Here is an 18152-nt window from a genome sequence, read left to right on the forward strand (position 1 = left end):
GACCCCAGAGACGGCAGCCCACCAGGCTCCCCCATCCCTGGGATTCTCCAGGCAAGAACACTGGAGTGGGTTGCCATTTCCTTCTCCAATGCATGAAAGTGAAAAGTGAAAGTGAAGTCGCTCAGTCGTGTCCGACTCTTAGCGACCCCATGGACTGCAGCCTACCAGGCTCCTCCGTCCATGGGATTTTCCAGGCAAGAGTACTGGAGTGGGGTGCCATTGCCTTCTCCCAGAAATGAGAATAATAAAATCTAATTCTGAAATGGGCTTTTAAAAAAACTACGTCAACTCCATCAATAATTAAGATGTACAGAAAACAAGCAGGAAGGAGAATACGCATGCAACGGCCCAGCAGAATGGGGCAGCAGCAGGTGCAGCAGGTACTCTGTCAACATCACCCAGTTTTGGTCAGCCAGGGGTTATCGTTAGGCAGGCATTTTTAGAATTTCACTGGATTTTTTTCACTGAGAAATCAACAGGAAAGAGCCAGGAACCCCTCACAAATATGGTCTATTTGCCTACCCTTTGCCTCGTTATTAACTCTGAACCCATGCATCTGATAGAAAACATAGCAGAGAGGTCTCATTTCCTTAAATAATGACTAGGAGCCTGGATTCATCCATTTATTCAAAAAATGCATACTGAGTGGACACTATGTGCCCAAGCATCATTCCAGATACTGGGGCTACATCAGTGAATCAAAAACTGTAATATAATCAAATTGCCAGCTTATCAATTAATTTATGGGGGGGGGCTCCCCATGATAAGACATCAGGGGGTGAGTGAATTATCTTCTCCATTCCAGGCCTTACACAGGTATGGATGGGGCGTACTTTTCCAGTTCAATCTTCTCGTTTTACACACACACAAAGCTTAAGGGACTTGTGGTTCTTTAGCTAGGAGACAGCAGCACGAGGTCACTATTACACAGGCCGAGAACTCACAGTGCTCCTTCACAGTATTTATGAAAACATGTAATGACATGTTCATGTAACTAGTTGCCTAACTTTTCCAGTCTGAACAATCAGCTCCAAGCAGGAGGGAATCCAGTTTGTTCCACTCACCGCTGACAGCTCAGCACCAAGCAGGGCCTGCCCTTGGTTAAATGCATTGACTGCTGTGTGTGTTCCAAAGGACAAGACACTGGGCTGAAAAATTTACATGGGATACACCTCGTTGTGAGCACAATTAACGGTCAAACATAGAAGAAAGGCACTCAATAGTGTGGAACTTAATCAATCAGTTTACAAACAAAAAAGCCCAGCATTAACCCATTATAAAATCAAATGTCAATTTACAAGTAGGAATGCCCAGCAACATCAAACAAAACTAAGCATTGTATCAAACACGTCTTACTATTACCTCTCATAGTTACTCAGGCAAAATCCACAATTTGTACTGTTTTGGTCAAATGATCAAAAATGAGCTTTTTAACAAAATGTCAAAGGCATAAAATTGAGGAAAGGGAATGCTAAAAGGTTATTTAACAATACAGTTGTAGACTCGGCCTATTTCCTCTTTTGACGCCTGAGGGTTACAAAACCCACTATTACAACAGCATTAGACGATCCCCATCACAAAGTGAATTACTGTGAGACAGGTGGCTAGAGCCCAAAAGGCAACACCTCCCCATAAAGTGTGATTATTAACCATGGAGGGCAATTTCAGAATTATCAAAGACTTCAGCTTAGCTTCACAACATATTTAACCATTAAGACAAAGTAATTTCTTTCCTAATACCTTAGCCATATACAACCATTAAAGCCTCATTCAAGTAATACCAACTAATCAAAAATATATATTTTACAGAATAATTAATAAAAATGCTACAACACTGCAAGGATTTCCTTTTCAGCAGATGACTTGCACAGCCAAAGACACAGAGGATGATGATCACTATTCTAAGCCAGTGCTGATAAGCCTGACATTTCTTCTAGCTTCACTATTACACTCTGAAAGATTCAAACTGGTTTGTAAGTAAAACACAAGATCATAAGTAGGTACATACAAGTAACTTCTTCAGGCGAAATCTTTCCATAGTGGTAGGTAAACACCTCGTTTCTGATAACGTACTACAGCAAGTCCCTCGCAGAGCCCGGGGTGGTGAGGACGTACCTGATTTAGGTCACTGTGCTTTGTACAAATCAACTCTCTAAGTTGCTTTCATGCTGCAGCCAATCACCGTCCTCTAAGTCACCTAATCTTCCTGCTAATGACTGCAGCTCACACAGGGTCAGAGCAGAAGAGATCTGCCAGGTAATAAACACACGCAGCTATAACTGAAAATACCAAAAGAGGAATGCAGCAACCAGCTTTCAACATCAACCTTTCTACATTAGTTAAAAAGAGAGCATACGCTGACGCTATATGGAATGGGGGTATGCGTGTTCACGCGTGTATTAGAGAATTAATTTTCAACAACATAGTTAAATCTAACTCTTAATTTCATCTAATTTTCAGGAAAGATCCAAATATGTTTTCACCTGAAGAGAGTTTTGCCTCTTCACCATTACTGTATTTATACCAACTTATTGTAATCATATATTAATAACAGGAATAATAAATCTTATTGTGGCTTTAATTATCATGTTACCCCCAAATTAAATATTCATAAGGATAACAGCTAAAAGCAGCACCCCTCGGACCTTCAGACTCAAGCTCTCTTCCCACCCACAAAAAGTGCTCCCTCTAGGATCTAAGCACTTCATCTTCCGGTGTGGTGCGTGTCTCACTGCGCTGGGTGACAGGAGCCCTCAGCTCAGGGACACGGGTATAAGAAGGGGAGGGAGAGAAATAAGCAGCTTAAGAGGCCTCAGGAGAAAAGGAGGAATTAGGTGCACATATATTTTTAACTTCCCAAATTGCAGAACAAAATGTTATTCTTCCTCAAAATACAGAAGATCCATTTCTGCAATATGTTACCTGTTATGATGCTATCCTGGGCACTACTAAACCAATATTCAAATGAAAAGTTTTAAATCAGGTTTTACAGGTTAAAGAGAAAAGTAAAGTAAGTTTTAGTTTACTACTTTCTTGAAAAAATAAAGATACAAATTGAACATATAAACTCGGAAATTTTAATCAGGCTAGTCCATTAAAGATTTTTCAGTTTTATCTTATAGGAATACTTAATAGTCCTTTTAAACCAATCTATTGAGGTATGACTGACACATGAAAAGCTTAACATATTTAATAAATACAAGTCAATGGGTTTGGGAATAAGTGCGCACTCATGAAGGGCTTCCCAGGAGACGCCAGGTGGTCTGCCTGCCAATGCAGGAGACTTTTAAAGACGCGGGATCCCTGGGTCGGAAGAGCCCCTGGAGGAGGGAATGCCAGCCCACTCCAGAATTCCTGCTGGGAGAATCCCTGCAACAGCGGAGCCTGCTGGGCCACCGCCCATAGGATCGCAAAGAGTCAGACACGACTGAAGCGACTTAGCCCAGCACAGCATACACTCATGAGACCAGCATCAGGGCCACAGCCATTATCTGTCACCCTTAAAAGTCTCCTCTTATCCCCCCACTGTCATTATTATTTGCAAGTGCTGCTGTGTGTGCCTGTGGTAAGAACACTTAACCTGTAAGATCTACCCTTAAAAAATGCTGAGTGTACAACGCGGTGCTGAGAGCTAGCTGTAAGCACTACGCTGCACATCTCACTTATACATACTCTGCATCCCTGATCGTCACTTTTTCCTGGGCCCTGGCAGCCACCATTCTACTCTGCTTCTACGGTTTTGACTGTTTTATATTTTCATATATTTATATTTTCAAGTATAAGTGAAATCATATAGGCTATGTCATTCTGTGTCTGGCTTACTTCACTTGGCAATAAATATATCTGCACGAATCAAAACAGTCTCACTTATTCCCTTCGTCTCTCTGCCCCATTTTCAACCTTTTCAAACCTCCATCTTTATCACACAAATACAAGTATACATGCATATGTGTGTGTGTGTGTGTGTGTGTGTGTGTACACATATGCAGACTTCCCCAGTGGCTCAGTGGTAAAGAAACCATCTGCAATGCAGGAGCCACAGGAGACATGGGTTCAATCCCTGGGTCAGGAAGATCCCTGGAAGAGGAAATGGCAACACACTCCTATATTCTTGCCTGGAGAATTCCACAGACAGAGGAGGCTGGCAGGTGACAGTCCATAGGGTTGCAAAGAGTCAGACACAACTAAAGCGACTTAGCAGCGTGTGTGTGTGTGTGTGTGTGCGCGCGCGCGCGCACAGTACTCACCAAAACTGGAGCTACATACAACTCACTGTTGTATAACTTGCTTTTTTTCCACTTACAAATCCTAAAGATTCTTCTTTATCAGTATACAGAAACTAAAATTTTAATATAATTTATTAAATTAACCAGTATATGGTAGAAAATTCAAGTCTTACTGAATTGTTCCTGAACAAGCATTCCTCGCAACCCACTTACACTCACCAGACATCTACTACTTTCTGTTTCTGCCTTGTAACTATACCTAGTAGCTAGAGTTGCCATCGTAATTTTAAATAACGTACCATTTGAGACAGTATCTTTTTTATCCTACAAAAAAAAGATTTTTTTTCACCCATATATAGCTTTTTCACTTACATTCTTCCTTCCACATCCTGATTTCAATTAAATTTGTTTTTATATCAAGACTGATAATACTTACACTTACATTCTATTCTATATTTATAATGAAGCCTTCTGAGATGTGTCCTGTAGTTAATTCTAAAATTTTAAAACCCATGTTAAAAAGCATTCAAAGGCATGTATGCATGCACTACCCAAAAGTACATGGAGGTAATGCCCTGGTGGCCACCCCTAACCAGTGAGGCCTGCTGCTGCTGCTAAGTCGCTTCAGTCACGTCCAACTCTGTGTGACCCCAGAGACGGCAGCCCACCAGGCTCCCCTGTCCCTGGCATTCTCCAGGCAAGAACAATGGAGTGGGTTGTCATTTCCTTCTCCAATGCATGAAAGGGAAACGTGAAAGTGAAGTCACTCAGTCGTGTCCGATTCTTGGCGACCCCATGGACTGCAGCCTACCAGGCTCCTCCGTCCACGGGATTTTCCAGGCAAGAGTGCTGGGAAGTGGTAAATGCTCTGCATCCCTCCCCATCCCTCAGGCAGGCAGCTCTGACAGGCAGGCAGTCCACAAGGCTCCTTGGAGGGCCTGCAGGGCTGAGCGCCAGCCCCCCACTGTAACAGCCCATCTCTAACTGATGCACCTCTTTCATTCCCTGTCCATCACTCTTGCTTCATGGGCTCAGTTTACAAGTAAATTACCTGCAGGGTTTCCCTGGTGGCTCAGCAGTAAAGAATGTGCCTGCAGTGCAGGAGACCTGGGTTCGATCCTTGGATCAGGAAGATCCCCTGGAGAAGGAAATGGCAACCTACTCCAGTATTCTTGCCTGGGAAACCCCATGGACACAGGAGCCTGGCAGGCGGCAGTCCGTGGAGTGGGACACAACTTAGCAACTAAACCACCACCACCATTGTGAAAGTCCACGCCAACACATACCACATCAACAGAGCACTGCTACAGGCAAGAACATGGGTACATCTCACAAACATAGTCTGAGAGAAAAACGCCCAACATGCACAACTGTCCCTGTGTTTCCAGCCAGGACAGAGTTATCTTGAAGCAGGAGGGAGGAGAGAGTGGCTGGAGTGCTAGTAACGTCCTACTATTTCTTTCCTAACGTGAGAGCTACATGCATCCGCCTACTGCCCGATAACTGGTCACGCTTACCATTTGTTCATGTTTATGTTTTACTTCAGTTAAAGGAAAACTAATATAAACAACTACATTAGTACCAAGAAACAGAACAAGAAAGAACTCTTGAAAATTAAAGACTTTCAATGTATAAAAGGCTTAGAAGATGAAATATCTCAAACGGTGTAACAAAAAGAAGAGCTGGAAAACATTAAAGATGAGAGATAAACAATCAATTCAGAAGGTTCAACTTCCAAATAATATGAGTTCCAAAAAGGGTAAAGAGAAAACGGATTAAAGGAAATTATAATCAAAAATGAAACTATGAGAATTTGCTAGAATAAAAAAGAGATAAGAGCCTTTAAAATGAATGGTCCCTAAGAAATAAAACAAACACAAAAAACAAAATGAATGGGCCCTGAGTGACAAGAATCTTAGATTAGTAACTGTAGAATCTCAGGGAACTGTGGGTTTAAAAATGAATGTTATGGAAGGAAGTGGAGGAAGAGAGAGGATAGACACTGGCATAAGACCTTTTCAGTATTAACCATGGAGGAGGAAGACACAGACTACCAAGTCGGAGATACGAACACACTGTCTCACTCAGACTCTTATTTCTATTTTTGTTTGTTCTACATTCCTTGTCTTTTAATAATGGACTGAATTGTATCCCCTCAAAATTCATTATATTAAAGTCCTAACTGAAAATAACAATAATCTCAATAATTGGGAGTATTCAGTTCAGTTCAGTTCAGTCTCTCAGTCGTGTCTGACTCTTTGCAACCCCGTCAACTGCAGCACACCAGGCCTCCCTGTCCATCACAATTGAGAGTATTAGCATTACTTAAATACTATCTCATTCAGAATCAAGATTAATGGCTGAACCATCAGAAAAGGATCCATTACTCAAAATACGCTTTCAAACATTCAACACAAGTCCATCTCTTCATGACTTAGGTATAACGAGAATAAGAAGACTCTGCCTACATGTGGGTTTTAAAGTATCTTTGATACTAATTTCTGATTAATTTAAATGCTGTCTTCTCTGTAATCACGCTCTGTGCTTTTTCAGTCTCTTTAGTGAAAGGCTTTCAATGACTAACTCAAAGATCTCTGGTAAACGTCACATGGCACTTGAAAATACGTGGGTTATTTTCAAGCATCTTTTGATAATTGATTTTTAACATAATAAGAGAATAGATTCTCTACGATTTCAGTACCTTTAGACCATAAAACTTTTGCTCTTTGTTTTACATTCCTGGATGTGGTCCAGTGTCTCCTGGTTTATAGTCTATGGGAACTAAAACAGAATTTGCAGCCTGCTGTTGTGTGAAAATTGTATAAATCTTAATTATGGTAAATTGCTTCATAGTGCTTTTCAGGTCTACTGTATCCTTCTACTTTTCTGTCTATTCACTCTATTAATTTTTGAGAGTTTGATATTGAAACTCTAATTAAAAATCGTAATTTATGTATTTAAAAAAATAATTGTAATATATAATGGAAATACATAATTTTGTTCTGTTTTCTAAATCTCCTGTAAATCCATTATGACAATTTCATCATTTAAAACATAAAAAAGAGGAATAAAAAGAACCTGACTAAAAATGATGAAATTATTGACCAGACACCAAAAGCAAACATATTAAAGTTCAAAATACTAACGAGTTCACTCTTTACATGAGTCTTAAGTCTCTACTACCTCTAGGATAATCCATTAATTTGTATGCTGTAGCTAATGCAACAAAGAAATCAAATTTTAAAAACCCCAAATAAATATTTATTTGCAGATGGTATCACTGTGTACCTAAAATACAATAGATTCCACCAATTAGCACAAATTAAAAGATTCATTTGACAGCCAGCCAGTTACAAGATAAATAAACACCAACAGCTTTTCTCTAAACTACCAATAAATAACGAGAGAGAGGTAGAAAAAGACCCTATATAAGGACAAAATGATAAACTACATAGGAATACATTTAATCTAAAAAACTATAAAATTTTACTGAAAGACACTGACATAGAATCTGACACTCTATTCTCCTGGGTGGGTAGGCTTTAAATAAATATACCAAGGAAAATAATAATAAAGCTTTCTATATGAATATATAAATTATAAAGCGAATCAGAATCCCAAAGGGTTATGTTTATCTTTTTAAGTGAACTAAATGATTCTGAAGTTTCCATAAAAACTAGAATTTCCAATAAAATCAAGGGGAAAAAAGGTGGGCGCACTTTGTCTAATAAATATTCCAGTATACCGTGAAACTATGGTAAGCTAAACAGTACGGTACAAGAACAGAAACAATTCCATAGAGTAAATACTTGCCAGACAAAACAGAATGAAGTAACAGATTAATACATAATGCAGGAAGGACTGTCTGGTTCTCTAATTTGATGAAGCTGTCTATGTCAATGGCAGGTAAAAATAAATTACAATGGATTAAAGACAATTTGAAGAATAAGTATTTAAAATTAACAATAGTGTTTTATATTACTGGAGTGGGGACATATTCTTTAGCAAGATGAAAAAACTAGAAGCCATGAAGAAAAAGACTGATACAGGTATTTTTTAATCTATTAAAAAAAAATCCAACACTTGTCTAAAGCAGACAATAAGGAGACAAGATAGAACATGAGGAAATACATGTAGTGTAACAGACATGGCATTGAGTATTTCTAATACAAGAAACTTCTTAAGGGAAATAAAGGAATATAAAAATGGACAAAGAATGTGAATCAAGTAATTCCCTTTGGAGAAAATACAAATGGCCAATAAATACCCACATATTAAAACGAATACTCTTACTAGTGGTTCAACCATTAGATTAGTGGGGAAAAAAGTCTAATTAACGTCTGAAGCTGGCAGAGGCAGCAAGACACAGAGACAGGCTCATGCTTTTAGTGGGAAGGTGTAAATTGCTCAGAACTTTCTGAAGAGGAAGCCAACAAGAATTAACTTACAATTCTGAGGACACCCTTTATGGGGCAATGTCACTTTTGGCTATCTACTCCACAGAATGAAAATACCAAAATATAAAGATAAGGCCAAGTATGTTTACTCATTGAACTGGCAAAAAACAGGAAATGACCTGAAAGTAAATAAACAGGGGAATTTACCTTGTAACATGACAAAGATATAAAGAACAAGACGGAACCACACAGTCCCACTCAGGAGACATCAGGAATATTTTTAAGAAACAAGCGAGTTATGGTGTTACATGCTTACTACGATCACATTTTTACGTTTTACAGAAGATAAAACAGTTCTAGGATAAGTTATTACTATCCTAATATATAAAAGAAACTTAGACTCTAAAAGAAAGTAGTTCTCTGAAGGTCCTACAGCTGGTATGTGGATAAGCTAGAATTTAAAACCACAATGCCTCCCCTACAGGGACATGCACTTTTCAGGAGGCCATTTACAAACCTTATTTTTAATTCTCATCGTAAGAAACTCTGTAAGGTAAGCGAGCTGATCATTTTCCACCCCAGGGCTGTCTGACTTCACACCTGGGCTCTTTCCACCAGGCCACATACTTTCCCCTAAGTTACCCCATATGTAATTTTATTTGCTCCTATCCTTTATTTAGGGAATTTTAAGTGAAAGGTAATGGCATTCAATCACAGACACATTCACTGAATTAGTTTTGAATATTTTTGATGTATTAGAAATTCAGTAATAGCTAATAACTACCATAAAAAACAAGAACTTTAACACAATGAAATCAGTATCAATATTATAATAAATATATGCAGATACCATTTTAATTTGGTTTCCATAGATAAATTTGAAGCAAACAGCCAAGAAAAGAAGAAAAGTTCCTTTAAGACAAACGGAAACCGGTCTAATTTTAAACTGTGTTTCCAAGAGGAGCGCTGCCAGTCCACACTCCTCACCGCTGCTACCATCGCTGGGGCGCTCACACGCTCAGGCCAGCGGGGCTCCCGCCACCCACCACTAGCCTTCACCAGTGCGGTGCGCGCTCGCCCCCTGGTGGCCGTCATTAGCCATGCGGCGTATTTCTCTCACCACGTGTTCATGATGAAAAGCAAAGAGCAGAGTCTGAAAAACTTCCCACACAGCTATTTTTTAAAAAAAAACTTGGACATTTAACTTCATTCCAAAAAAAATGTAAATACTGAGAAGGCAAAAAAAAAAAAAAAACACTGAATAAATAATCTGTTTCTATATTAGGATTCAGTAGAGTTGTACTTTGCATGAGGGCATTTATACCCACCACTGAATAGTCCATGTGTTACAGGAAGTAGAATTAGGTATGTTTTTAACATTCCTACAAATACACACAGCATTTTTGAATTTTATTTTTAAACATATTTTGAAGTATACCTGTAATTTCACGAGAATTAAATAGTTGACAAATCTAATTCACAGAAAAAACAACACAGGATAAAAATTGTTTTATCAAAAACTTATCAGAAACAAATACGTCATGACAGAAAATGGCAAGTGTACCTGACAAGTGTATCTCTATTTTTGTTAATAATAATCCACATTTAAAAGCTAGGAACAAAAAAAATATAGTTCAATATACCTTTACATGGAAAAAACACTAGCTTAGAATGTTCCTAAATATTAATTATTATTCATTCTTGTAGGTCTCATCTTGGGCGACCATTAGCTAGGAGTATTAATCTAAGAAATTAAAAAAATAATCTGATTGGTAAGAATTTAAATAAAACTAAAATTGGTTTAACTATACAATTACCGATGTCAAAATATGGCTTAAAATAGTAAATTCAGATATATTTAAACTCATGCTTTCAGCAGAAGTGAACTCTTCTCTCCCTGCGTCTAAGACACTCAAAACCAGTGAAGGGTAATTTCTCTCACTCCAAAATCTCTCTTCTCTTTCGAATCTCGGGACCTTTTGCTCTCTGCTCCTTGATTCTGTGGTCAGGCCTGCGGGGTCTGGGGCCAGACACTCCTCTGCTGTGGGCAGTCTGTGAGTTGCAGGATGGTCAGCAGCATATCTGGCCTCTACCTTCTCCGCACCAGCTGCACACACAAGCCCTACGCCCCACAGCTATGACAAACATAATACACCCAGGAATTGCCAAAAGCCCCTCAAAAAGTGAACACACACCCAACACGCAGCCCCACTGAGAACCACTGCTTTAGAAATAACCGGGAATTGCTACTCACTTCCAGCACTTCAAGACGCTGTGAAGAAAAAAAAAAAAAAAATTACCAGATTCTTCCTCGTAAATCACCATGAACTCAGACATAATCCAAAGGCTCATCCATTTATAAAAATTGCATTTAGCAATGAACTGTACAGGAAGAAATGCATCTCAAACTTGAATTTAGAGTTTTACTGAAAGCTACCTGTTCTCAGTTTACAGACAAGCCAATGATGTCATGTGGATCATTTTATTCTAAAAAATATTCCTACTGTAATTTCAATATAACATTTTCAGCTAAATGCAGGATGGACATGTTTTTATAAGCATAATTTTGAAACCTTGCAGAATGAATCTTCAGGTTTTTTAAATGCAGAGCACCTCCGCCCTGACTCATCCATTCTGACTAAATACACTGGAAAAATCATTGTCACTTCTCCTGTTTGTATTTCACAATACAGTTTTTTGGTTAATATGCTAAATTAAAATTCATAGTCCTACCCTGCTTGGAAGGATGCGAACTAGACAGTCAGTCTGACAGAAAAATAAAAGGAGGGCAGTTGAAGTAGAAGCAGAAATAATAAGTGGTGTCAAGTGGTACCTGACAAAGAAGGCATATATCAGAGAATGAAAAATAAAGACGAGAGGCAGTTGTTTTCTGTCCTCTCTCTGAAGCTCTTCTTCAGCTTCTTCCCGGATCCCAGGAAAAACTCTACAAACTCAGAATAAGTACCTAAGACTTAATTAAACTTGTAAAGACCACCAGTTTAGATATATCTCTGACACCAGGCAACCAAAAGAACCCTGCCTGGAACACACACAATTCCTCCTACTTGTTTTTACTTACTAGGATAAAAGCCATCATTCACAAAACAGCAGTAATTTAAGATTTTAAAATTAAAACACTGCCAAATGTTTGTTATGCAGGTAAACTGACAGGTCTTTACCAATTACAACAAATGGCTCTTGCCATTTACTCGTTGGTATCAGGGGCCTCCCTGGTGGCTCAGATGGTAAAGAATCTGCCTGCAACACAAGAGACCCTAGTTCAATCCCTGGGTTGGGAAGATCCGCCCTGGAGAAGGGAATGGCGACCAACTCCAGTATTCCTGCCTGGAGAATTTCATGAAGAGGCCTGGTGGGTACTCCTTGGTATTAGTTCTTTTTAAAGAGTCAAGATAATGTTTACCTTTCAAAATACCCAAATCTGAATGAAAATTAATTCACCAGTCATACTCATGCTCAATAAAATATAATCCAACTTTAATCATTTTTAGTAATTCCTTCAAACAAACCCATGGTCGGGCATTTTGTTTCGTATTCTCCCAATATTGTCCATATTTGTTCTCTAGTAAGAGAAACGTTTTATGGAGTAAAAACAAAACCTCCTTACAGTAGTAACTCATTCTATGCTTACAGAAGGCAAAGGAGTAAAGGAAAACAAGTTGGAGGTCATCAAGATAACATAAGAAATCAAAGATTTGGGTTTGGATTATCTCTTCTTCCATATAACTAACATGCACAGCAATCTGATTTTTAAAAGGATAAACCGAAGGATAAAGACCATAGAAGAAACTGCACCAAATGAGAGATTTCATAAAAGTTTTGGAAGATGGAAAGTGGATGTAGGAATGGTTATTTCATCTGGAAAATAGACAGTAACCCAAATATAGAGATGGAAGAAATAAGGTAGGCCACAGAAAGCAAAACATGTTTAATTAATTAAACACCACATAAAAATTCATTAAGTAGATTAATTTACATATTAAATTGTAACTAAATATTACATACTAAATTGAGAAACAGTTTCTAATTAATGACCTAAACCAGGAAACGATCTCTACAAATTGTATTAGCATAAATTTTATTGAAAACTATACCTATACAAATATAATACAATTTGTCAACTAGTTTATTTTAGCTGAAGATAAAACATGAATGGGTATAGGTTCTAGATCCAGATTGCCTAAATTCAAATCCTAGTTCTTCTACTCACTAGATGGTCAAGTTATAACCTCACTGTCGCTCAATACCCTTATTTGGAAAACGTGGCCAATGACAGTGCTTTCAACTAATAGGTTATAGAAATTAAGCAAGATGAATGCAATGTGCATAGAAAAGTTCCTGGCACAAAATAAGTCCTCAGCTAAATATTACCAGTACCATCCCACCACAGGATCATCTTTACTTTTGTCTCACCAGAAGGAACTGGTAACAAAGACTCTCTCCTTTGGCCAAATTGCAGTGGTCCCTACACCCCCACGACGGCCTCCATTAAAAAGACGTCTGCTTTACCATTCTTTAACAAGTGTCACTGAATGAGTTTTTCTGTAACAGAAGATTTTTTTTTAACACTGGAAGCCAGCTAAAAAGGTCCTGCGTTATTCCAGACAATAGAAATATGGTGATGAAAGGAAATATGGAAAGAAACAGACTTAGTAGAGATGGTTAGGATGCTGGATTTGGTGTATGGAGAGGGACTGAAAAGTCACAGATAATGCTCACATTTTCAGATCTATGTAACCAGAGAGTGGTACCATTCACTGAGATAAGAAATGCAGAGAGCAGGAACGTTGTTAAGTTCTAAACATGTGAAGTCTCAGCTGAGTTATCCAAGTGGAAATAGCAGTGGATAGGGCTCCCTTCTGGCATCTTCTGTGCACTCAGTAGAGAAAGTAGTAGCATTTCCTAGGATTGAGGGGAGGGAGGGTACAGTCTGAGAGTAAGCAATGTTCAATGTACCCAGTGCAGAGAACAGGAGACAATTAGAAGGACAGGAGGCATTTTCTGTCTTTAAGGAACCAGAGAATGGTATCAACTGACTTTGAGCAACCTAACACAGTTAAACTGATTGAGAATTAGGGATTTATCAAAATATTTAATACTATCAGATATGACAGTATTCTCTCTCAAATAAGACAGGCTGGCTACAGGCCATGAAAATGGGGGGATGGGGGGTTTCGGGGGGGGAAGGAGGTAATGGACCTTTAAAAAAACTCAGGGGGTGGGTAGTAAGTGACTCAAGAGCCTCTAAGTTCAAAGAATAAGAATTGCAGGATTAATGGAGTCAGAGAAGAAAGCTTTAAAAAAAAAAAAGGAGCTTGTGCTTAGACTTCAGTATCTAAATTTAAGAACTCACTTAAACGAACTCCAGAAGTTAAGGCCATAGGTGATGAGCATTACAGAACGGAAGTATGGGTCTTGCTGACAGATGAGCAGGTGAGAAAAATGGACAAACGGACACTGCTCGCCCCGCCTGCGCGCTCAAGTAACCTGCGACCACACCAGGCCTCTGCCTGAGGAGCCCACGGAAGACTGAGTCAGGGGCGGACGCTGACAGCAGCTGAGAGAAGACCACCAGAGAGCAGGGAGGAAGGCGCGGGGTGCTGGGGCCACACCGTAAGCCTCCGAAGAGCAGACCCGCCCAGGCAGTGAGAATAGCCTCTTCATAGTCCTCTGACCTGGTGGCTCAGTTGGTAAAGGATCCACCTGCAATGCAGGAGACCCGGGTTCGATCCCCAGGTCAGGAAGATGCCCTGGAGAAGGAAATGGCAACCCACTCCAGTATTCTTGCCTGGAAAATCCCATGGACCGAGGAGCCTGGCGGTCTACAGTCCTTGGGGATAGCAAGAGTAGAATACCACTGAGCAACTACATCACCACCACAGGACTCAGCAGGAAGAGGGGAAAAGCTGGCTACATTATCAACAAGGAAAACCATCAGCTTTTAATGAGAAAGATGGAGGCTATATCCACTATACATATCCACTACAAATACTCCCGTTCGTATTAAGAAAACGACACTGTTGAGCACAGAATAAAAGGTGTCCTGTGTTTGTTCTGTGAGCATTTTCCAGAGCACTAAGACGGATATTGAGGGCATGCACTGTACCAGCGAGAGAGCCAGACATCCTGGTCTGCACTCCAGTTCCTCCGCTCAGCAGCAGCACGAACGCGCGCAGAGGCCTCAGCTTCCTCATCTGTACAACAGGAATGCCGCCACCCTGCCACGTGCGGTGACAGGGTTATGTTCTAACACTGCTCACAACACATGCACACATATTCAGCTCAACTATCAGCAACAAATAATCAGTTTAAACATCATAAAAAGTAAGCTATTCAGAATAACCGAAATATGAACATCACCCTAATTTATAATAAAAACTGAAAATTAAACAAAATCAACTTGTAAAGTGACTAACACTTTTAGATATCTCTATACAAATGCTATTTTTAAACTATCATACTTTACAAATACATATCCTGTGAAGTGAATGAACTTTCATAAAGTCAATCTTTATGGAGAGCCTGTCTTAAGCTTCTCAGACACCAGCGAAAGCATCATCTACAGAATGAGAGACGAGAGACTGTTCACAGTGGGGCAAGTCTGGGGCAGGGGCTGCAAACACAGCAGATAACAGCACAGAAAGAAAAGGTAAGAACAACCACCATCTTCATGACTTTATTTTCAAAAGCCCTGGCAAGTATGTGAATGAATACCTTTCAAAAAAAGTTTTTGAAGAAAAAAAGCAGATAACAGCTTAGGTGTTTAAATGAAATATATATGGGCCACAGATTCTAACTAAATATGAAAGAAAGTGCAACAGTAGAAAGAGGGGGAAAAGGGTGGTGGGGATGATAAGCAACTAAAAAGCCTCAAAGTTCAAAGAATAAGAATGATGTGAGTATACTGGTTACCAAATCACATGAATGACCCTATAAATTAGAAACGGACATAAATTCCTATTATAGCTTCACTGACAACTTCTCTAACAGTCATCAAAAACTCATACACTGATCAGCCTTGAAAACCTCTAAGGGGACTCATTTCTAGAATGGCCTACATAATTTTAGAGGACTTCTGATAAGATGACAGACATGCCTAAACACACTTAAACTTTTCAAAAGCCTAAACTTCAATTAAGTGAAAATGGCTTTCACTACAACCACCTTCACATTAAAAACAATTAATGTGATCAACAATTTAAAGTCATTGCTATGGTGCCAAAATGATGCCCCCACCGGCAGTCTCTGAAAAAGGTGAGCACTTACGCAATCTCCCAAATATAATTTACCTGTTTTCAGAGATACTCATTCGACTGATTTGTGTGGGAAAGAGTTATAAGAGAGTAACTTCAGATATTTAAAAATATTTTCATTACAAAAATAATGTACACTCTATGTAAAAATTTTGAAAACTAAAATATAAGAATCTGTCTACCTTCAAATTCCACCTCCAAGATATACTCAATATTTACTTCAATATTGAATATTAACAATATTAGAATGAATAATACTGAATATTGAATTTTTATTCCATTAAATAAACACAAAAAATTAAATCGTATGGGAACATACTCTACGCTTTTCACTGTCAGATACTTAATCTGCAAATATACTCAGTTTTACATTATAGTCATCGCTAAGGATTATCCAACACAATAAACAAATCCAGTTTCCTTCCAAGCCGCTTTTAATTCAATGTCATTAAGCATCCATGCTTCCCATGTCGCCTCTTATAAAACCTCAGAGCAGTTAATCCCCTGTACTAACAGAGTCCTGAGTCAGCAGCAGAGGCAAGACCTCTATAGCATCTTCCATATAGGTCCTTTCCAAGTGATCTCATTAAATACATTGCTGTATTTCAGGTACTTCTGCATCAAACCAACTACACAAAGTCTTTCTAATTACAACAGCATAAATTTATTTTGCTCAGGAGCCTAAAGGATTAGTTGATGACAGTCTGAGAATGAACAGAGGAAAATCTGCTGGCAGTTCTTCCTTTTCATTACACCTCATTTATTATATACAGAACCAGTAGGCTATTACAAATGAAATATGAGGCTAAATTCTCCAATATAAAAACTGCTGATGTTGCATTAATTTACATAAGTCAAATAACAGTGTTTAATCTAAATACTTACTTGCATATGTTAAAATTTTAAATGAGAAAAGAGTAAATGTTATTCCTAAAGGAATGCAGCCCAGTGCTAATTTATAGAAATGGATTTTTCTTAATTTATTTACTAATTTTTGGTGCACTAGGTCCTCACTGCTCTGCACCGGCCCCCTCTAGCTGCAGTGACTGGGCTGCGCGGGCGGCTCACCGTGGTGGCTTCTCGAGTTGCGGAGCTGGGCTCCGGGCCCCTGGGTCCGGCAGGCCCTGCGCGTGGGCTCAGCAGTGGCACCTGGGCCTCGGTGCTCCACAGAGGGGCTGTGGGATCCTCCAACCAGAGACTGAGCCTACGGCCACTGCACCAGCAGGTAGCAGAGAAGTCCCAGAAATGGATTTTCTTTTTTTTTTTTTTGGATTTTTCTTTTAAAAACTTTTAATAACAACCCCTGGGAAGAAATACATTTTCATCGCCAGCATACACATGTATCTGTTTACATGTCTAATACTGTATACATAAAACAAAAGTTCCACAAAACAATATTTGCCCTTACTGTTGCATTGTTATTTTCTATTCCTCTTCTCTTTTGTAATGCTGTGTTAATCCACTAGTTGTTTTTGCAAACCACTAAGAAGTCACAACCTACAGTTTGGAAAACAGTGAGACCATTCAGAGGCAACAAATACACAGACCACCTGCCCTAAATTTCAGATGCTCCCCCACTTAGAATGGTTCAATTTAACAGCTCAATGTAACAGTTCCATTTTACCATGGTACTAAACAAGACACATCTGGTAGAAACCATACTTGCACTTTTGAGTTTCAATCTTTTCCCAAGCAAGAGATAAGCCTCCCTGCTGAGGCTGCATGGCCATAGCTCCCCGTCAGCCGCATGATCCTGCTCAACACACTTAAAACCGTTCTGCACCCAGACAACCATTCCACTTTCCGCCTTCAGCATGGGACTCAATAAATTACATGAGATAGTTTTCAAATGAGGTTTGAGACAGATGACTGTGCCCAACTGCAGACTAACTGTGAAGCGCCCTGGGCACACCTCAGGTGGCAGGGCCAAGCTCTGCGTTAAATGTGTTTCCAACCAAGGATATTTTGAACTTATGATGGGTTCACTGAAACACTGACCCATCGTAAGTCAAGAAAGATCTATCTGTTCTTTCAAAGCTGGACAAGCACAGACTCATCAGTTTTAACTAGCTACTTTGAAAAGCGGATGACAAGAAACAGAGGAGTTAAAGCAAGCTAAAGCTGTGCTTCACGACCCACGAAGTGAGTAAAATATTCTCACTAAAGACTCCAGACCTGCACTCTGTAAATCACAGGTCGTTTATTTACTTCAGACAACAAATTAAGGTAAAAGCTGTGATACTACAGTGGTTCAAGGC

The 18152-nt window shown here is 39.3% G+C and overlaps 1 protein-coding gene across 2 annotated transcripts in view; it reads right to left on the reverse strand.

Annotated features, from left to right (window-relative positions):
- The window catches only part of SLC4A7 (solute carrier family 4 member 7), a 121779-nt gene that overhangs the window by 87855 nt on the left and 15772 nt on the right, over window positions 1-18152 (reverse strand). The window contains exon 1 of one of the 2 annotated variants that reach the window (XM_025272438.3): window positions 2009-2352. The exons of the other annotated variant lie outside the window; for it this stretch is intronic. Coding sequence (XP_025128223.3) covers window positions 2009-2038 — 30 coding nt within the window. The 5' untranslated portion in view covers window positions 2039-2352. Of the gene's footprint in view, window positions 1-2008; window positions 2353-18152 lie in introns of those variants that run through there. 2 annotated transcript variants of the gene reach the window in all.

This window comes from Bubalus bubalis, chromosome 21 (assembly GCF_019923935.1).
Source record: "Bubalus bubalis isolate 160015118507 breed Murrah chromosome 21, NDDB_SH_1, whole genome shotgun sequence".
Classification (NCBI taxonomy): Eukaryota; Metazoa; Chordata; class Mammalia; order Artiodactyla; family Bovidae; genus Bubalus; species Bubalus bubalis.